Genomic DNA, 22,673 nt, shown 5'->3' on the forward strand with positions numbered 1-22,673 from the left:
GAGAGGAGAAGAGAAGAGAAGAGAAGAGAAGAGAAGAGAAGAGAAGAGAAGAGAAGAGAAGAGAAGAGAAGAGAAGAGAAGAGAAGAGAAGAGAAGAAGAAGCAAGGACTGGGTGGTGACTGATTGACAGCACTCAAGCTTGTCCTTTGGCCTCCATATGTGCACCAAACACACATGCATGGACATGGGCACACACAACATGCAATCATAAGTGATGCCTTGCCTAAAGAAAGGCGTTAGTCACATCACCTTAGTCTTTCTCATTCAATAACCTCAGATCTCACCCAGGTCTGCAGATTTCAGCTTCTGCTGTATGGGGTTGAGCCTGACCTTTGTCCATCTTAGTCACACAACAGGCAGGATTTCTGAGGGAAAGTACGCACCGGGAAGAGACCCCCGTGTTTTCTCAGGAGTGCCAGTGTTGTTCTGCCCTCCTTTGTTACAGGATCCTTGCAGGCTTTAATTTATTCCTTTGACACAAGGGTTTACACAGCCCCTTTGGTGGTTTGAATGGTAATTGCTGAGCAAATACATATGTTTGTGGGAGTTTAAAGGTCAGACATCACTCAGAAGGGCAGGCCTTTGTTGGCCCACAGAGTGGCCATTGTGAACTGCTCCAATAGCTTACTGCTCCTCTCTACCCTTCCCAGTGCCCTCAGGCTGACTTCTGTCGGAGGCCCCCAGTCACCCACATATTAGATTTCTCCACTGCAGATCAAAGGGAGGTAAGATACAGTTTTAACAGCGTTGCTCTGGGGACTTGACAATGAACTTGAATCGGGAGACTAATAGTCCTGTCACGGGCCCTCCCCTCTCCGGCTCCTTGTATGGGGTGGTGTTAGGCAGCTGAACCTGAATCAGCAGTCTCTTGAAGAAAACAGGAAAATGTTAAGGTCCTAAAACTTTCACAGCTTCTCTGTCTCTGTCTCTGTCTCTGTCTCTCTCTCTCTCTCTCTCTTCCTCTAAGTCTCTCTGCACACGTGTGCATGCATGCATGCATGCATGCGTGCGTGCCTGTGTGTGTGTGTGTGTGTATGTGTGTGTGTGTGTGTGTACATGGAAGGAGGCATGTTCATGTGGGTGCATGGTGTGTATGTGCACATGTGTGTGTGCACACAGAGGCCTCACATGATCTGTAGGAACCACCTGCCTTGTTTTATGAGGCAGGGTCTCCCACTGGATCTGGGGCTCACCCCACCAGTAAGGCTGAGCTAATTGGCCAGCAAGCCCAGGCCTCCTCTGTGTCGATCTCTGCAATGCCAAAATGACCAATTGTCCCCACATCCAGCTTATTTTATGGGTTCTAGGGACTGAATTTGGGTCACCGAGCTTATGCAGAAAAGTACTTTACTGACTGAGCTATGTCCCCAGTCCGGGAGGCTTTGTTTTATTAATTTTTAAGATTAGAACATGTGGTGGTTTAAACGTCTTCGATGTTCTCAGATACTGAAATACTTGGGTTCCAGTTGGTGGCACTATTTGGGGAAGTTTAAGAGGTGTGGCCTTGCTAGAAGAAGTACATTACTGGGGGAGGGGCTTCAGAGTTTAAGGACTTTGACCCTTTCCATTGAGCTCCCTCTGCTTCCTGCTTACGGTTTAAGTTGTAAGCTCGCAGCTTCCATTTCCAGCCACCAAGCCTGCTGTCCTGCTTCCCTGCTGTGATGGTGATGGATTCTAATCCCTCCAGAATCCTAAACCCAAAATAAACCCTTTTTTAAATTATTTTATTAGATATTTTCTTCATTTACATTTCAAATGCTATCCCAAATGTCCCCTATACCCCCCCCATAAACCCTTTCTTCTGTAAGGAATTCACTGTAGCCATGGTGTTTTATCACAACAATATTGTAAACTAAGGTGGGTGTAGTGACACACATCTTTAGTTCCAACACTTGGGTGGGCCCTAGTAACAGAGGCAGGTAGATCTGTGAGTTCAAGGCCAGCCTACAAAGCAAGTTCCAGGACTATATAGAGAAACCCTGTCTCAAAAAATAAAATAATGCAAACACAAAGAAAGAAAGAAAGAAAGAAAGAAAGAAAGAAAGAAAGAAAGAAAGAAAGAAAGAAAGAAAGAAAGGAAGGAAGGAAGGAAGGAAGGAAGAAAAGGAAGGAAGGAAGGAAGGAAGGAAGGAAGAAAGAAAGAAAGAAAGAAAGAAAGAAAGAAAGAAAGGAGGGAGGGAGGGAGGGAGGGAAGTAAACTAAGACAGAATACAAAATTGTTTTTATTTCATTGAGATTCAGGGGTCTTATTACAAGTTTACATTGTTGTGATGATAAAGACCGGAGCAACAACTTATACAAGGAAGGTTTGTGCAATGAGCTCGTGGTTACAGAGGGTCTCAGTCCATCACGACTGGGGAGCACTCTAAGCTATTGTTTTCAAAGGCCCTGCCCTACTGATATACTATGCCAAGTAAGCCCCCTTCCCATGGGCTCAAGATCCTCCCATCTACTGGAGAGCAAGCACTTCAACAAGCACATTGTGGGAAACACTCTGGATCCAACCTGGAACAGGGAGAATCAGAACCCAGTTGACTTTGGGGGGGGGGAGAGGACTCCTCCTCCAGGGCCAACTCAGACCACTTGGGTTTCTTAAGCTTGGTGGGGGATTCTCCTTTTAAAACACATCTATGTATTCAAGCCCTGTGGGTTTTGGTACATGAGAAAGGCAGGTGTCAAGCATCTTAGGGAATGATGCTCCCATTCTCACAGTGGCAGAAGTAACCTGGTGTGAATCTCTGAGCTCTGGACCCTCAGGTCAGTGAAGCAAACCAATCCCCTCTGACTTACCGATGCCTTCCAGGTTGGAATAAGGATCAGTGCTTTGCAGGGCTCCAAGGCTTCAGGAAGGAAATTCTGTGCCTGGTGTGTGTGGCTTTGTAGGACCCCCTTTTAGGGACCCCCACTTGAGTCTCGGGAAAGGGCCCACCCAAGGAAACTCGAGAGACCATCTTGATGCAAACACATGAGGTAGTTTAATGGCAGAACTCTGGGCCGATACGATATGTATCTCACGCAGGAGACAGAGGAATCGACCACGAGGCTCAAAAGCTAGGGGTTTTTAGAGAGAGAGGGTCGGGGGCTAGAGGGAATTGGTGCGGTTTCACCCGATTGGCTCATTTGAACATCAGCAAAAATGATTACACGTCGGCAGAATAGTAAGTGCAAGTCAGGATGTCAGAAGTCCTGAGGGGCGGATGCCTATCTAGGTCAGCAGAACATCTGGTTAGCATATAACTTCAAACTATGTCAGGAGGGCAACAGGCAGAAGGAAGTGCTGGCCCAGGTGGCTGATGACTCAGCCAAGATAGCCCAGACAAGTTCCTGAATTCTTCCTTTATCTTTATGGCCAGTCAGCCCCAGGAATGTTTTAACAACGGACCTGCCGGGACATGCCTGGGCCTGTTCCACTATATTCTCAGCCTCAGGCTTCTAAACTCACAAATAACTTTTTCTTTGGACTAATTGACATAAGTTACATGAATCACAGGCCTTAAATTTCATCTTAAATTTCATTTCCCTTCAGCTTACCATGTGCATGAGTGAGGAAGTAGTGGGGCTGGCAAGATGGCTCAGCAGGTAAGAGCACTGATTGCTCTTCCGAAGGTCCTGAGTTCAAATCCCAGCAACCACATGGTGGCTCACAACTATCTGTAATGAGGTCTGAAGCCATCTTCTGGTGTGTCTGAAGACAGTGATGGTGTACTTATTTATAATAATAAATAAATCTTCGGGCCTGAGTGAGCGGAGCTAACCAGAGCAAGCAGAGGTCGTAAATTCAATTCCCAACAACCACATGAAGGCTCACAACCATCTGTACAGGTACAGTGTACTCATATGCATAAAAGAAAAGAGAGAGAGAGAGAGAAAATACTGACCAGGCTGCCACACACAGTTGGTCCTTAGTATCTGCCAGCTTTCAATATGGGATTGAAAACATTGTCTTAAGTGTGCAACATATGAGAATGTGCAAACAGTTTCCTGTTCTGGGTTCCTTGATCAATCCAGTTAAACAGTCATGCACAGAGTTTACACTGCAAGTGGTCCAAAGGTGATCCAGAAAGGAGAGCGCTGACCAGAGGGTGTCGTGGGTAAATCACTTATGCTGCAAACCAGAGGGTGTCGTGGGTAAACCACTTACGCTGCAAACCAGAGGGTGTCGTGGGTAAACCACTTACGCTGCAAGCAGGAAGATCTGAGTTTGATCCCTAGAACCTACCTGAAGGTAGAAGGAAAAAAGTCAGCTCCACATAGCTGTCCTTTCACCTCTGATCTCCACATACAATGGCATAGACCCTCCACACATACACCATATGCACTGGCATAATAATATAACATTAATATAACAATAACAATAATAATAATAACAATCATCATCATAGTTTTAAAGTTTACAGGAGAATGTACCCAGTTTTATATTTGGGGCAGATAAAAAACCAAGCAGCAGACCAGGCCAAGGTGTTCCACAGGAGAGAGGTTTATTATGAGGGAATGGGGGGGAACGGCAAAGCAGGTAGAAGGGTAGAGAAGAGGAGAGAGAGAGAAAGGGGGGGGGAGAAGAAAGAGGAGGAGGAGACGAGAAGAGAGCGAGGAGGGGGTGGCTTCCTATTATACAGAAAATGACGTCACACCAGTGAGGGCGGGAACTGAGCCAAGTGGATTGTGGGATTGAAGGCCGTTGTCCTGGCAATGCAGGTCAAGGGTCACATGGTTAGGCCGGGGCTTGGGGTATCCTGGTGCTAACACCCAGACTGTGTACAAGCACTGTTCTGTGTTGTGTCAGAGATTTGAACTTTCAAGGTTTCTCTGTGGCCCTGGCTGTCCTGGAACTCGATCTATAGATCAAGCTGGCCTTGAACTCAGAGATCAGCCTTCAGGGCTCTGTCTCCTGAGAGCTGGGATTAAAGGCTTGTGCCACCAAGGCCTGAGACTTGAGAATTCTGATGCCCCAAGGGCCCCATCGTGGCATTCATGGGCCCCTGGAATCAGTGCCCAGTGGATCTCAGCTGAGCCCCCTTGGTGTTTTCTAATCTGACGATGCTAGTCCAGCCTTTATGGTGCTGGCATGGGGCTAATGTTCAGCAAGATGCACCCAGCCTTTGTAGCTTTCTTGAAACTCATGCCCTGAGACACGTCGAGTCCTAAGAGGCAGTGTAGCCTGGTAGCTGAGCGCTCAGGCTCAGGTCTTAGCTGTACCTCTTCACCCGCAGGAAGAATGTGGCCCAAAGACCTTTAAGTTCTGACCTATGCTGTGCTCAATCAGTAGTTACGACTAGTTCCCAAAAGAAGTGGTCCCTTGGGTAGGGGGAGCAAGTGAAAACCTCCGTATCTTATGACAACACATGCCGTCCCCTCACACAGACAATGAGAATCATGACAGTAGACACATTGTAGGGCCACTGTGAGGATTCACCACCACCCTCCCATCTCTACTGTTTTCTGTCTCTGCCTCTTTGTACACACACCAGCTTCAGCCCTGTAAAGGCTGTCCTGTCTCTTCTCAGTGCACCACAGAATTGACAATCTGTTATTCTCTTTTATCATGGCTTGGATTTTACCTTAGTTACAGTCATAGCTGCTCCCTATCAAGGGATATCTTCTGCATGCCCCATTTGAGTATCAAGAAGTCTTGTTTGTTTGTTTTAAGCTTCTCCCAGGGAGGGTAATGGATCCTATGAAACAGATGAGGGTCTGCAGAGAGCTTGAAAGCCCTGTTAGGGGTCATACAGCAAATAGCAGGATCCAGACTGATCAGGATTTTTCTCTGTCCCAAATTTTCCCTAGGTCTCCCCTCACAGACCTTGTTTTCACGTGACTTGTCTTAGCACAGAGGGCTTATGTTTTTAATCATAAAAATGTTATAGGTAGATAGCTTTGTTTGTTTGTTTGTTTGTTTGTTTGAGACAGGGTCTCGCTATGTAACCTTGGCTGGCCAAGAGCTCTTTACATAGAACAGGACGGCCTCAAACTCACAAAGATCGGCTTACCTTTGCCTCCTGGATGCTGGGATTGATGGTAAGTACTACCATGTCCTATATGAGGTTTTTGTTTGTTTGTTTGTGTTTTAAGTAGACAACCAACCCAGGGGTTTCTAGGTTACAAGACCAGAAATCTGTTTTTATTTTGTTTTTTCAGTAGTGACCTGAGGTGCGACTCAGGGCCTCAAACATTCCCTACCACAATACTTTTGTGGATGACAGTCATTCAAAATTATGGAGGTGTGTGTTACATTGAGTGTGTTGCTTTGTGCGTGTTATACTGTGTGTGTGATGTACTTGTTAGTATATTAGTGTGGGTGTGTGCATATGTGCTTGTAGAAGGGCATACATGAGGGGCTCAGCCTAGAGTTGGTGTTAGGTAGCTTTCCTCAGTGGCTCTCCACCTTTACTTAATGAATTTACCTTTTACATCACATTTTTTTTGAGACAGGTTTCTCTGTATAGCCCTGGCTGTCCTGGAACTCACTCTGTAGACCAGGCTGGCTTCAAACTCAGAAATCTGCCTGCCTCTACCTCCCAAGTGCTGGGATTAAAGGCGTGTGCCACCACCGCCCGGCTACATCACATTTTAAAATTACCTTTTCAAGTAGCTGTAATCCATGAAAATTGTTCGTGCCTATCCTGTTTAATTTTTTGCACCTTTATTTTTTGAGATGGGCTGCTCACTGAATTTGAAGCTCACTGATTTAGCAAGGCTGGCTAGCTGATGAGCTTCAGGCATTGACCGGCTTACACATATACCCTCCCCTTGGTGTTGGTTTACAGGCACATGCCGCCTGTCTAGCTGGGCTCTGTGGACCTAAAGGTAGGCTTTACACTTGCACGGAAGTGATGTTATCAACTGAGTGATTTTCTATCCTTGAGAATTTCTTTTTCTGAAAGGAAAAATGGTTTGGTATACAAGTGTATAAAAGTTGGCATCAACAGTCTAATTCTAAGTATTCAGGGAGGGCACCTCCATCTCCTCAGGCTTTGCAAGCATGATGGTGGCTTATAACTCAAACAGGGGGATTTAACCACAGACGCTGTCTTTTCACAGACCCACACTCCCAGATTGGGCCAGAAATCTCCAGGAGCACTTGGGGACACATACCATTAAGGGTGCCTGACTACTCAGTCCCCAGCCAGCTTCCTGATTCCCTAGGCCACTTCTCTTGCAGTCTTTGGAATAGCATTTTTCCCTGCCCAGGTGTGTTAACTGAGACCAACACCTGTCACCTTCTTGAAATAGCCAGCTGGTGTGTGTGTGCGTGTGTGTGTGTGTGTGTGTGTGTGTGTGTGTGTGTATGTGTGTGTGATGTATGTATGTGTGTGTATGTGTGTGTGATGTATGTATGTGTGTATGTGTGTATGTGTGTGACGTATGTATGTGTGTATGTATGTGTGTGTATGTGTGTGATGTATGTATGTATGTGTGAGTATGTGTGTGATGTATGTATGTATGTATGTATGTATGTGTGTGCGCCCTGTTTTGGCCTGTGGGATGTATGACATTGGGAGTTAACGAGGCTGATTATGCAGCTGGTGCCCACCAGGCTCATGGTGACTCTCTAGTCCACCACTGAAGTCAGGCTCACCCAGAGACTCCCCTCCCGCTCCTGCCTAAACTCAGAAGCAAGGCTGTTGGGGACTGAGATGAGTACCAGAGGAAGAAGATGGTGGCCACAAACATAACACCTTCTCAGGATGATCTTGCTGTCTCCCGTGGCAGGCATAAGGGCTGGCGGATACTCACATCAGCCTGATCGAAGCCATTCTTCCCTTCTAACCTTAAGAAACTCTCCAGAGAAACTCCAGTGTTTCTTTGTAAAGTCACACATGGATTTTGTGATCACAACGTACGTTTTGGCCATGAATTTTGCTATTTTGATGATTGGGGTCCGTTTTATTTGTTAGCCAAAGAATTTCTTCCAGGGTAGTTAGGTGACCATTTGCAAGTAATAACAAGACTCACGGATGTGCCCAAGTGATATTTACGATGTTGTCTGGGTGACAGGTCTGATCTGGGGCTGATGTTCTACTAACTCAGCAACTCCTGAAGCTACAGTGACTTTGAAGCCCACAGTCACTCTGTTTTCCAATAAATATGTGGTCGTGTTAACATTCAATTTATGTTAGGCCAAGTAAGGCATTAACAATAATGACTATGAGTAAAACTGAACAGTCATAATGAATGTATTGTAATGAAAGTTGTATAAATCTCTGTCTCTCTGTGTGCCCCTGGCTGGCTGGCTGGCTGCCTCCTCCCCGTAGGGTGACTAGTGCATACAAGGCAGATATTGTAGACAAAGGGGGTGATTCATGTGTCCCTTGCAGGAGAAAGTGGGATGGTGCCACTCAAAAGGACAGTTTCAAACTTATGAATTATTTAGTATTGGAAATTTCTGTTAATACAGTCAGGTTGCTGTTGGCAATGGGAAGTGACATCTCAGACAGCATGGCCCTTTGCATCACCCTTATCCGGGCAGACACTTCTGGTGGGCAAAGCCCTTAAAAAGATGCTTGTTACAGTTATAAGAAGTGAAGCACGAGCTGGGCAGTGGAGGCGCACGCCTTTAATCCCAGTACTTGGGAAACAGAGGCAGGTGGATTTCTGAGTTTTGAGGCCAGTCTGGTCTACAGAGTGAGTTCCAGGACTTCGAGGGCTACACAGAGAAACCATGTCTCCAAAAACCAAAAATAAAAAAATAAAATAAAATATAAAAAGACAAACCAGAAAAGTAGATCTGAGAAGTTACACATGTGTGTATAAACAATTAACATGTGAAAACTTGTAGACAAAGAAAAGCAGATTAAAATCACAATTTCCCCCAACTATCTATTGGGAAACACCAAATTGATCAAGTTCACTATTGGTGGAAATGCTGAAGATAGATGGCTTCGCCTGCCCCCTGCTGGTGGGAATGTAAAGTAAGTCCCTTTTTATTGATGACGTTAGAAAATACTGCATGATGTTAATATTTGATCTTGCTCTAGCATGGTAACACTGTAGCTCTTGCTGTAGAAATAGCCAGACATACATGTGAAGAGCTACATATTTCATTAACTTTATGATTATTTTTTATGATTATTTTCATCAAGGTTTCTTCTTAAAATGAAAGGCTTTAAAATGATATACGTTGACACTTATTGGGTGCCTTCCAGGTGATGGACACTTTCTTCACTAAGAGCTGTGTGTATTCATTTTCCTGGAGGTTCTCGTGGTCTATTTGCTGATTTACAGGGCACAAAGAAGAAAAGAGGGCTGTATCAGTCTGGTCACAGGGTTGTAGGAACAGGAAACCACTTATCTTAGTTATTCTTCCCCTTACTGTGACAGATTGGCTAACGGAAACGGAAGGGAAGACAGTTTGGTTTTGGCTGGTGACTGTGGTCCATCCTAGCAGGGATGGCGGGGTGAAGTTTCCAGCAGTAAAAATATGCAACAGGGTTCTTCACATCAGGGCAGCGAAAGGAAGCAGGGAATGGAGCCAGATATAGAGCAGGGCAAGGCCATAATCCTTAAAGGCTCTGTCCCTTGGTGGGACATATCCATTAGTCACACCTCTCACCACCAAGTGTATGACCTCCCCACCAGTATCATCCTGGGGACCCAGTGTTCAGATTCATGAGCCTGTTGGGGAACACTTTAGATCCAAATCATAACATTACTCAAAACAGCATTGGTGTGGGGGAGCTGACTCAGTTCGTGGAGTGCTTGCTTCACAAGCCTGAGGCCCTGAGTTTGATAGGCATAGTGGTCTGTGGCTGTAGTCCCAGCAATGGGGAAAGGGACACGAGGTGACCTCTCGCATTCCCTGGTCGGCTAGCCTATCCTACTTGGTGAGTTCCAGACCAGTGATAGACTCCGTCTCAGAGAAGTGGCCAGTGTTCTTGAGGATGACACGTGAGGTTTTCCTCTGCCTCCATCTGCACCTGTAAACAGATATGCACCCCCAACATACCAACACATGCATATCCATACCTTCATAAACTTAACACATGTGCGTTGGAGGCAGGTTAAAAAAAAAAAACATGTATGAACTCTTTGCAAAGGATAACGACAGCCACACATAGCCAATAAGGACGCACTTCCTAGTCCTTCTAATCCTTCTCAAATAGTGTCACTCTCTGGTGACTAAGCATTCAAATGTGACTCTATAGGGGCCATTCTTATCCAAACCACCACAGCCAGTGATGGCCACCAGTGTGGCCAGCAGCTCCAGAGTTCATACTGAGAGCTTTGGTTTGAGTTATGTGTTTGTGAGGGTTGAGTGGGGGTGGGGTTGTTGTTCATATATGTGCACCTGTTGAGGCCAGAGGCTTTCAGATACCTTGGAATTTGTGTTACAGGTGGTTGGTAGTGGGCTGCCTGGTACTGGGAATAGAACTTGGGTCTCCTTCGAGAATAGCGAGTGTCCTTAACCATTGAGCTATCTCCATAGCCTCCTGGGGTTCACATTATAGACTGGGCTACCTAGGGCTCAGGAGGATCCATTGAATGGGAACAATGCTCTTAGCCTTTCAGAGCTCCCTTTCTAGATGGGCCCCTCATGTTTCCACTCCATATTGACCTCACAGGCCACCATTCCAAAGCAACACAAAAGATTATCTCAATAGCTCAACATCAGTTGCAGGCTTCGAGAGGTCTGGTCTGGGTCATGTTCCTCGAGACAGGGTAGTAAGCCTCCTGTAAACAACCAGGACCACGGCAGAGAGGGAGAAAGGTGGGGGAGCTATCTGTGATTAGGTTATGGGAGTCCCAGATATGTGCTCCATATTTGCCAGACAATGAGAACATGACTGCCTCCATTTCAGCCCAACTGAGGAGAATATTGATAAGTGAAGAATGACAATCAAGCTTGATAATTGGAAAGGTTGACATGAACAGTGAGGATCTAGACTCCAAGGACAAGAAAACTGACGAATGAGCAAGTGGATCAAGGCTGGCCATATAGTTCAGTGGTTAGAACACTTCCCTGGCAAATGCACAACCATGGGTATACATAACTCTCAGCATGTATATGCACACACACACACACACACACACACAGAGAGAGAGAGAGAGAGAGAGAGAGAGACAGACAGACAGACAGACAGACACACAGAGGGAGAGAGGGAGAGAGACAGAGACAGAGAGATAGACAGAAAAGGAGAGACAGACAGAGAGAAAGGGAGAGATAGACAGACAGGGAGACAAGGAGGTGGAGGAAACACACAAAAAGTGTCAGATATCAGATCTTTAGACTGGCAAGCCTAGAGAATGACAAGTACCACTGTTTGAATGCACAGGCCACAAAAGGCATGGAGTGGTGCTATCAGAATGGAATTATCTCCCCTTAAGTATATGCAACTTCATGGATGAATAGACTGGTATTTATCACATTGAAATCACTTGCCCACAAGCCCACAGAAATGGAGCAGGGTTCAATAGTGTATAAATATGTGGACTTAACTAGACAGCTAAGGGGGCAAAGGTCACAGTCAAATTCATTTTCTCCCACAGGTAATCAACATTGAAAATGAAAATTTCTTTGTTGGTTGTAGCATGTATCGCATATCTGTAATTAAGGTGTCACAATGAATACACTGAAGAACCCAGGAGGTGGGCCTCAGCAAAGAAGATGTCATTAAATATTGGGCTGGTTCCAATCAGCTTTTAAGTATCATCAATATGGTGTAAAGGCAGTGCCGTTAAAAATACCAGGGGAAATACCTGGAAGGGTTTCAGATGTAAACACAAAGTCTTCGGAAACACCACAGGGGAAACTTGACCTGACCCAAATATACCACATATGGCAACTCCAGAACGGCTGCGACTCTCTTGGGAATATCCAGTTTCAAGGGAGACCCAGCAGTGACCCTTCTTAGCTGATGGGACAAACTGACTTTTCTGTTAACAAGACTTTCTAACTTTGTACAGGGGGAAAAGAAGAGAGCAGAGGAGAGCTGAATCTGGTTCTTTAGGATCCTGGGAAGAAAAGGAAACCAGGAAAAGGGAGTTATTGTTTAGAAAGGCCATCCGAGCTGCTCAGCCATTACTCTTTGCCCCCAGGGGATGCAGAAAGGCTAAAGTAACAACAGAAACAAATTCAGAGAAACTCAACCCCTTTCCTGACTATTTCTCGATCAGCCTCCACACCATATGGAAGAGTGCTCAGATTTTCCTGCCGGGATGTGATGCTGTCGTCAGCCCACCTCTCTGCCTTCATTACACGCCCCCCCCCCCGGCAGAACACACCAGCTCTCTTCCATACTCCCCAAATCCCACAGGCAGGGTTCTATTATGGCGCCATATTGGCATTATCTCCACCATTACATTCCCACCTTGTCCTCAACATTTCCTCTAAGTAGCTGGTCAGAAAATGTTGCTTGGATTAATGAAACACTTCTGGACATTTCTAGCAGCACCGTCCTCTCTCTTCTCTATCTCAGGTCAGTTTTGAACCAGGGGCACTTCAAGAGCAAGGTCAGTTCTAACTCACCCTGTCTCCATTGCCCGGCCTCAGGCATGGCAGTTCCTGGGAAACAGCAGGTGTGATACACGTTTGACTGGTTAAGCACAAGCTTTCCCAGCTCATGACTCACTAGGGAAAGAGTGGAAGAATAAACAATAGGATTCTTGATAGAGGAAAAGGTCGTGATCTGGTGAAATGCAGATTATGGGCGCTGGGTGGCGGGAAAAATTGGCTGGAAAAGCAGGCTGGTTCTCACAGCCCAGAGAGGGCTATTTTTCACAAGCCAAGCGAAGAGGGCTCACAGGCTCCCTAAACCAGTGGTTTCCCCTCAAGCCCAACAAATCAGATATAGAGGTGGATATAGTGTCTATTAGGCAGAAAAGCAAATAGTCTTGGGTGCCTTTCTTGCCCAAAGCCATGCAACCTGTCAGTAGTACCAGAGACGAAATGACCAGAACACCAATGTAGTGACCACAGAAAACAAACAAACAAAAACAAAACAGAACAAACCAAAAACTTATTTACAGCAAATGGGAACAGGGGGGAATTGCTTCCAAAATGAATTCCCAGAAACTGGGGAAAGCTACAGTTTACAAGAGGAACGCAGACTCTGGAGGCAAAGGGTGTCATCACATCTGGGAGGAGAGTTTCCTGCAGAGTTAGCCCGACTGCATGCTCTTTCACTCTTCCAAGCTATGAACGTGAGGAATTGAGGACCTTGAGGCAGTATCATCTGCCTCAGAGTTATACTTCTGAACAGCCTTAAAGGTGGGAGTAATTAATTAAAGGGGCTCGGGATACTGAATATGAACCCTGTCACTTTCTTGCTTTCTGCTAAACTGACAGGGATGTTGGGGGAGTGCAATTTATTTTAATCTCAGAGGTCGTTTCTCCCTAATCTGGCAGCTCTTTGCTCTCCCTGCCTACAACTCATCCCAGACTAGCGGGGGAACCCCTATAGAGCTGCAGTAGCCGGGAGACTGGGGTTTGCAAGTTCAGCCTTGGATAGAAGGTTATGTTCTACGTCTAGGGGCTGGAAGCTATCGGGACCGCGCAGCCAGAAGAAACGCTAATCTTGATCCTTTAGAGCTTCCATAGAGAGGGAGAATCCAAGGATCCACTGCTCCTGAGACCAGAGATCCGTATTTTAAAGTTCAAATCCTTCTTGGCGACTTAGCGCGGTTTATTGGCCCACCAAGACCGCCAAGGTAATACAGTTTTAATCCGAGTGTCCGGCGATTCCGCCCTTGGACCTGGCGCCGGAAGTGCTGCGTGCGGTCACTTCCGTCGCACTGGCGGGCGCCGAGATGGACGCTCCCTGGGCTCGGGAGCAGCTACGGCGGCGTTACCTGTTTCCGTCCGAAGTAGAGCTGGACTGCGAGGACGAGGCCAAGCCAGGTGAGGCTCCCCAGACTCTGGGGCCCAGAGTGGGGCCACGAGTCGGTGTCCAGGGTCCTGACAGGTCTGTCAACCCTCGCGTCCCGCCCTGAGCCCCATTTCCGCATTCCGTGGGGGAGCCTACTTAACGCCGGCTTGGAAACATCCTTTACAACTAAAACTAAAACTAAAACTATCCACTTCTGCTTTGCCTGTAATACGGCACGGATGGATGTACCTAGCTGCCTGTCAGCAAAAAGCTAGCAAAAGGAGTTTGGATTAGGTGTATCTCTGCCTGGACATCAGATAGACGTTTCTGTATCCCTGTGGGTCGTTTTCAGAAGGAAATCTCAGAACAGTATATGACATGCCACCATTTGGGTACAAACTACAACCCATTGTGTGTGTTTTTGCCTGTAGATGCACAGAGTAAAAAGCAATTCCATAGGAACTGATCATGTTGGCTTCCTATAGGCAAGAGAACGGTAAGGGTGAGATACAATTTATTTTAGAGCTATTTGACCTGGATATTGTAAGAACTTTATTTGTTAGCTTTTCAAAATAAACACTGGCAACGTGTGCATTTTGAGAATATCTTCAAGAATTTGTGTTAGTAATAACCTCTCTAGAGACTGATAGTCCTCATGTGGCAGTACAGAGAGGGCATGTCAGAATCCCTTCATTCTGTTTGCAGGGAGATGAACTGTGCAGTCTATGCTGTCTTCTGGCACTACAGCTCTGGTGTGCCATTCCATGTTGGAGCTACCCCAAAAGCTGATGTCTGTTTAATATATTTTGGTGTAAATTTTATTGTATTTGGCATTTTCCTTTTATTAGTGTATGCACACTCATTAATTGGTGCACGTGATTTTGGAGGCCAGAGATGGACATTGTGCGTCTTGCTCTGTTGGCCTCCACATTTTTTTGAGACTAGATGTCCCCAGGCCCATGGATCAACCAGTCTCTATCCCAGCATAGGACTTAACAGCATCCTCTGCTGTGTTCAGTTTTCTGTGGATGCTCGGGATGAACTCAGGTTCTCAGGTTGGTGCAGCAAGCATGTTATCTACTGAACCCTCTCATTCCCCTGCTTTTGACATTTTACCTAGTTAACATGATTACTTTCCTCGAGGCAATGTGAAATAAAGTATGTGCTATACCATACTTCTGGATGGCATTGCTATAGCTAGAAGATTGTGAAATGTGATTCCAAGATTCATTTTGCAGCAATAACTAGTATATTAAGCATATTTTCTAGTGAGCACCTGTTAACTATTTCAGCAAATGTAAATCTACCATTTTTGTTATTTGGTTTGGTTGGTTCTTGGCATAGAACTCAAGACTTCATGCATACTCAAGATATAGTCTACCACTGGGATACATCTCTGCCCCTACATATACACTTATCCTGGTGCTCTGACAGAAGGAGTTGGCACCTTAGTGGGCGGGATTCTGGTTACTGGAAAGTTCTAGGAGATGACTTCATCTGGTGTAAAAACCTGGGCAAGTTCATAACTCCAAATCTCCCCTATTTTATAGAAACACCCACAGCTGTTGAGAAAAAGGAGCGACCTCTTCCAAGACTTAACATTCATTCTGGATTCTGGATTTTGGCATCCATCGTTGTGACCTATTATGTTGACTTCTTTAAAACCTTTAAAGAAAATTTTCACACCAATAGGTAAGAAAATCTTGTTTTGACAGATGTCATAGAGTGACGCATGCTCTTAATCCCAGCACTTGGGAGGCAGAGGCAGGTTGATCTCTAGAGTTCAAAGCCAGCCCAGTCTACACATTGAGTTCTAGGACAGCCAGGGCTACATTAGTGAGACTGCCTCAAATAACCAAAAGAAGGAAGAAAAGAACAAAACTCCTAGTTGCTTCATGCTTTGCGTGTTATAGTGTGTCGGCTGAATTCTCAGAGTAGTTAAGAGATAGTGAGCTGACTCAGTTGGTAAAGTGTCTGCTTTATAAGCATTGTGGTCTGAGTCTGATCCTCAGAACCTACGTTAAAAACAAACAAATGAACAGAGAAAAAAAAGGAAACAAACCAGTTTGGTGCTTCTAATCCCAGCTCTGGGTTGGTGGAGATGGGATCCCTGGGCTTATTGACCAGTCTGGATGAGTCGGTGAGCTCCAAGTCTGTGAGAGACCCTGTCTTAAAAACAAGGTGGAGAGTGATCAAGAAAGACACCCAGCTCTGACCTCCGGCCTATACACACACACACACACACACACACACACACACACACACACACACACACACACACACACACACACACAAACACGTGCAGAGTTGACCTCTGACCCACACGCCCCCCCACATATATACATATATACATGCACATGTATTCTATTGACCTCTATCAGACATAATGTTGAAGCAACTACTGATGATTCAGAAAAAAGCAAGGCACCCTTTAGTCAAAGGGTGCAGGTTTTCACACATAAGCCTGGTAAGTTTTGGGGGTATGGTATATGTGAGATCTTATCTTATATGGTCCTCTTGTGACCCCTCCCATTACCCTTCTATATACAGTGTTAACTATTTGATGTGTTGAATGTGTCCATAAACTGTATCTAGTAGGTCCTTTTATCATGTTGCATACAGTAGATTGCATCATTGTACCTTGCATGTAAGCAATTTAAAATTGTTACCTGTGCCTCCAGAAGACTGGAGAAGAAAGGCCTGAGAATCAGAGGCGGATTGGGAACTGTGGCCTGAGAAAGGTGTGTTTCAGAGTAGTTAGGAAGGGGGTGATTAGAGGGTGTGACTCAGAGTTAGTTGCCTTGAAGGTCAGCGGGAGGAGTCGGGAGCTTAGGTCTGAGTCCTAGTGTCAAATAGCCCTTCCTATCCCGGGCCAGATCCTGTCCTCTCTCATCCCAGGAGTTGGCCATGGAGCAGAAATTATGTGTCGTGTGTGAGTAATGTGGAGGCTATCAGGTATCAGAGAAGGGGGGATGTAGGTGATGTCTGGAATGGCACACGAGGACTGTGTTTAGTGCCAAGAACAGTGACTAGACATAACAGTAGAGCCATAGAAGATGCAGTCTTGCTGAATCATGCAAATGCAGTCCTCAAAGTCTTCAGGTGGAAGGGTACAAGATGAGAAGTAGTTCATTTAAATCCTGAGAAAGAGACTGTTCATCTTTCACGAGGAAGCATTTTTGTTTAAAAATACCACTTCCCACTCCACCCCGTGCTTCTGTCTGTTCGCTCTTTGGTAGGTCATGTGACTTGTCTAAGTGAGTTTTAGATGGAGAGTTGGAACTCAGCACCATTCTCTTGGGCATCTGCTTCCTGAAGGGGTGTTATCTCTGCTCACTTTGCAGGCTTCGATTTCCACACTCACACATGCCACACTGACAAAGTGGAAGTTCGTGGTCCAGAACCAAGAAATGAGTCTGTGTGGGACTTTGTATCAATAATAGCTCTGTTCCTGCTCCCCACAGCCATCCTCTTCCTGAAGGTCCATCAGTGACAAAGCTAACACTCGATTTTCATCGGCTGGCAAACTTGTCTCTCAGTGGGTTTAGAATCTGCTGGGAGAGAGCCGAGGACCTCAAGTGGCACCTCAGCAGCTGCTTTTTTTTTTTGTGAACTAGAACTTGGGTAGAGCCTGGGATGGGTCTGGCATGGTATCAGGGGCACTTCTGATTTCAGCAGCTTATTTTCTGCTGTAGCAGACTCCTTACCAGGTGTCATGGTGCCTGCTTGGCAGGTGATGGGCAGGATGCCAGGAGGGCCTGGGACTGATGCGTGGCGAGGCCGTGCTGGGAAGGTCGACTTTTCAGGGCTTTAGTGTGTGTCCTTTCCTTAGCTTTCCTAGGACTTTAATGTGAGAGAAGTAGCATTAGGAATGCCCCCCCCCAGATGATGTATGGGATCAACCACAGAAGGAAGTGGGTGGCTTGGGACCACATGCCCTCCAGTGGCAGAGACAGTATAGACACTAGACACTGGGCCAGGGCTGTGGGGATGAGAGAAAGTTGAAAGCACAGGCCTGGCCTCAACATGGTATGTTCTTAGAGGCAAAAAGGCAGACCCCTACCAAGCCAAGGCTACTTAAATCTGCTTCTCCCAGCACGGCCTACACTTACTTTCTTCCTCTTTGTCTCCACAGTTGGTTTCTCTTTGGCGGAGCCTTGTTATTTGTCAGCCTGTCAATTGCATTTTACTGCATAGTCTATCTGGAATGGTACCGTGGGATTGAAGAATATGATGTCAAGTACCCAACACTGGTGCCCATCACAACTGCAACTTTCATTGCGGCAGGGATTTGGTGAGTGGATGTTGAATGTGAATGAAAAGCAATCGCAATCACTTTGTGTTTGTGATGAATGTGACCCAGAACCTAAATCAAGCAGCATGGTGCACCAGGGAAAAGGGGGTCCCAGGCACTCTGTTTTTTCGGGGTCTCCTTTCAACATCTTTCTCTCTTAATCTGCCTCAGTTATTCAAGGCAGAGAAGGTGACATCTGCACATGCTCTGTGTTTTGTTTTGTTTATTAAGTGTCTTTCATTGTGCAGCCGAGTGAACTCGTCACGAGGTGGGTGCTGCTGCCCTCGGCTGGGAGGACTGGAACCGTTGTCCTGGTGATCCCCGCTGACCTTTCCCTTTGCTTCACGGTGCCTTCCTGTTGCATGCAAACACTGCCCCATCTCTGTTGCCATTTTTGTGCATCCCATAAACACGGCTCTATTCATCTGTGTCTTGAACACAGACTTTAGAGAAGTTGGTTGTACAGTCACCAGTCTTTAATATTTAACTGTACACATGCAGTGTATGATGTTCAGTTGTAGTTTGCTCCTAGCAGTTATTCAATCCACTGTGTCACTGAGCCCTAGTGTATCTGTTATGCCGCCACAGTCAGGCTCTTTATAGCTGCTGCTGTTTGGAAGGGTGCCATTAAGAACCCCCGCTCTCTGCTGGGCTTTCATGTGTATACATATGCCCAGAAAGGTGAGCTTCATTTCACAGCATCAGGCTCTTCCCAAGTGGTTGAGCTGTCTCACCAGCCACTGTCCCCAGTGAATGTCACCTGTGTTAAGCATGTGCAGTCTTTTTCTCTTCGTTGCTCTCTAAACAACAGAGTAGTAGTGCCTTGGGCAGCGGTTCACAGTGTGTGGTGCTGTCAGGACCCTAGGGATATGACATAAGGATGTAGGGAAAGGTGCAGGCGGTCTGCAGGGCTCCCCGGAAGGCCCTGAGCATTTCGAGACTCAGTGTCACTGCAAGATTTTGGAGCTGATGATCCCCAGGTAGGAAGGGACACCTGTCATGCCTTCCCAGTGTGTCTAGTGGCACAGTATAGCTTGTAGTTCTTCCACAGTGGAAGTAGCTGTGCCTTTTAAAGGTTGCGTGTCTTTCACAACATGCACATGCTAAGACTGCTCAACCTGTTCCCTGTTGCCAGTGTGAACCCACCTTTGTAAATTCACATATGCTCAGAGAAGAAGAGAGGCTATTTTAAAAAAAAAAAAAAAAAAAAAAAGAGGGAAAAAAAATAGGTAATACTTGCTCACTGAAGAAAAACTTGTAAATAACAGAAAATGTAGAGAAAGTCAAGCTGCTTCCCCTTGGTTTTCTTTATGTAAATTGGATTCTGCTTTCTGGGAAAGTCTTAAAGCTGCATGTATATTCTGCTTAATGCCCTTTCTTTGACCCAGTTTCGCCTGCAGCTGGACACTTGCCACTGCGAGGTCACTATTCTGTGGTGACGGCAGACCAAGGATGCTGTTTTACTTTGCCTTCTGTGGCAGGGACATCCCAAGAAACATCAAATTAATTTTAGGCCTGTGGCTTGTGATTATTTGACATCTATTTATTCAGGATTACATATTAAAACCCATAGCTGTCTGGACAGCTGATTTAATTTTTTTTCATGGTTTCCCTGGTAGCTTCTGCTTCTATCAGTTCAGTCATTGGAACTCATTTGCTTTTAGGAAGTGTTTGATTTGATTTGGTGACAGGAATAAGACTTTATAGTATCATGTATAGAATTGCTTTTTCATGCTATTTTAAGAGTTGTTTTGTCCTTTTTCCCATGATAATGCCTGAAACGATAAAGCAGGCTGCAGCCATTTGAGTTTGTGGTCCTTCTCACATGCTAACGGTAAGAGGCCTGTGTCACCCCAGGTCACCGTGCAGCTTCTGTCAGCATGGGCAGAAATCTCCTTCCCATCAGTCATGGTGCTGGGGCTAACAACCCGCATGGGTGGACATCCACAAGCCAAGCTCCCACTCTGGACTCTGGAGTGGGGTATGATTCCGTCATCCCACTTGCTGTTGTCAGCTGTTTGGTTTTGGTTTCTTTCAGCTTCAACCTGGCTCTGTGGAATGTGTGGTCATTTTTCACTCCCTTGCTGCTGTTCACCCAGTTTATGGGGGTCGTGATGTTCATCTCACTCCTCGGATAAGCTCCGGTAAGATGCTTGTTTCTAGCAGTGAGCTGTGGAAAGGTCTCGCAGTCACTTCCCGAGGGACTCTGACTGGACTGCCTGGGAATCACTTCCTGCTGTCTGTGCTGAAGTGTGTCACCACTGAACACAGCTGCAAGGCTGAGGCCACCTTCCCAAGGTGCAGTTGGTTTTTTTTTTTTTTTTTTTTTTTTTTTTTTTTTTNTTTGTTTGTTTGTTTGTTTGTTTGTTTTCGAGACAGGATTTCTCTGTGTAGTCCTGGCTATCCTGGAATTCACTGTGTAGGCCAGGCTGGCCTCGAACTCAGAAANCCGCCTGCCTCTGCCTCCCAAGGGCTGGGATTAAAGGCGTGCGCCACCACCGCCTGGCCCAAGGTGGAGTTTTAAGTGCTCATTTTTCAGAGACAGCATCATGCCTTTCAAAGAACTCATAAAGGCAGTATGTGCGTCTTAATGTAGAGGAGTGCATGTGAGGCCACTTTATATTGTGGGCCGACTGTTGGCTGGATGGTTCTGAGAAGTAGTATGGGAATAATGGTGATCTTACCCAACTTGGGACTGATTCTACCATTTTCTATAAATATTGGATGAATGGTACCCTAGCCCTTTTTAAAAAATTCTTTCCAGGGGATGAAGATGGCTCACTGGTGAAGATCACTGGCTCCTCTTGCAGAGGACCTGTGTTCCATTCCTAGCATCTGCATTGCAGCTCACATAGGTCCAGGACATCTAACAACTTGGCCTCCACACATGGTGTCAGGCACATATGTGTTATATATACATATAAACAGGCAAAACACTCATGCGTATAAAATAAAAACAAATCTTAAAAAATTTTGCCCTTTTTATACTATTTAGAGAATCTATGTATCCCTGTGGACCAGCTCCTGCCTAGTTGGGAGTATTGATAGATATCTATTAAATAAGTATATAGAGTATGAAGAATGCTCATACTGTGATTGGGCTGGAAAAGACAATTTAGTCCCTCCCCTCATGCCACTTACATCTGACTTGGAGAAAATCAGCTTGATAGGGCCATTTGCAAACAGGGATGTGTGAGTGGGGTTCAGGACCAGGGTGTTCCAGCTGATGGAGTGTGTTTGCACCCTTAGTGTGACCAGAAAGAATAGGTACACATGATTCTGCTGTTGCTAGTCACAGGCAGGTTGCTGGCCATCACCACGCTGACACAAACAATTGTCTTTCAATATTGCACTGTCCAGAGATGAATGAGCCCATGGAGCCCCCCTTGTTCCTGTACATGCCTCACTTTAAGAGGTTTAAAGTTCCTGCATCATCCTATTCCCACAGCTTTGACTGAAACTGATCCCCAACTTTCTCCCCCTCCCCCTTCCCCGGTGGCTGAGATCTTGGGTTCTGACTGTTTGGCTGTTTCTAGGTGTTTGGGTGCCTTGGACTTCCATGAGCCTGGTGTGTGGCTGGCAGTGAGAGCTGCATGGTGCTGGGAGCCATGCAGATTGTCCTCTTTGCTTTTTTAAATATATATTTGTGTGCATGAGTGTTTGCTTGTATATATATGCTTGTTTGTGTATGTATATATGCATCACAGAGGTCAGAAGAAGGCATAGGATCCCTTAGAACTGGGATAAAGAGGTTGTAAGCTTTCATGTGGGTGCAGGGAATTGAATCCCAGCCCCTTGCAAGAACAGCCAGCGCCCTTCACCACCACACCATCTCTCCAGCCACACCACTTTGTTTTTAATGGGAATTCATGAGCTTAAGATGTTTCACTTGGCACATCAATGCTGTTTTCTTCCAGACTTCAGAACATGACCATTTAAAGTGAACAAAGCGTCCAGCTTGTCTGCTCACATGAAGTCAGTGTGCACTGGTGTCTCCACAGTGAGTTGTTTCCATGGAGAAATTGTGACTTTCTAGATCTGCTGTGGAAATCAGAATAAATGATCTTTCTCTCGGGTGTTCAAAACAAGTGATTGATTATCAGCAGTTTGTGTTAGAACTAGCGAGTGTTAATCTGTCAGCTTTTAGAGATAGCAGTGGCTCATCACAGGAGCACAGTGCCAACAGTCTTACAGATTCTGGCCTGTTCTACTTGAAGGCTAGCTGCCCTTGTATAGGTGACTGGACACAAGCATGACAGAATCGTGTTGTCACCGTTAGTAGTCACTGGATAGCTCGTATTTGTCATAGCTTTTTAGATAAGAGGACCAAACAGAAGTATCTTATGGTTTCCTGTTATTCTGGATTTTATCATTATATAAGTTATTGGGTTTTTAACATTTTTTCAACTGATGTTCTTTTAATAATGTTTAAGTATATATAATTTTTTCTGTAACATCAATAAAATATTTTTATAACTTTCTTGTGCGTTTGGTTAATACAAATTTGGGGCTTCTGTTTTTTGCTGTTCATATTTAGAGTTAACTAGAAATAATGTAGCCTCTTTTTAGAGTAGGTT

At 45.6% G+C, this 22,673-nt stretch overlaps 1 protein-coding gene across 2 annotated transcripts; it reads left to right on the top strand.

The window, feature by feature from the left end:
- The first annotated feature begins 13,526 nt into the window (after window positions 1-13,526).
- On the top strand, window positions 13,527-22,583 carry Tmem128 (transmembrane protein 128). 2 transcript variants are annotated; one of them, XM_021210984.2, is made up of 5 exons: window positions 13,527-13,834; window positions 15,353-15,494; window positions 17,938-18,096; window positions 20,135-20,240; window positions 22,014-22,583. In XM_021210984.2, exons 1-4 carry the CDS (start codon window positions 13,744-13,746, stop codon window positions 20,232-20,234), a joined length of 492 nt encoding a protein of 163 aa, XP_021066643.1. In that variant the 5' UTR covers window positions 13,527-13,743; the 3' UTR covers window positions 20,235-20,240; window positions 22,014-22,583. The 2 variants fall into 2 exon arrangements, with proteins under 2 accessions (XP_021066643.1, XP_021066644.1); XM_021210985.2 differs by lacking the exon at window positions 22,014-22,583 and adding an exon at window positions 20,861-21,064.
- Window positions 22,584-22,673: the final 90 nt, after the last annotated feature.

The sequence above is a fragment of the Mus pahari genome, chromosome 13 (genome assembly GCF_900095145.1).
Source record: "Mus pahari chromosome 13, PAHARI_EIJ_v1.1, whole genome shotgun sequence".
NCBI classification, from domain to species: Eukaryota; Metazoa; Chordata; class Mammalia; order Rodentia; family Muridae; genus Mus; species Mus pahari.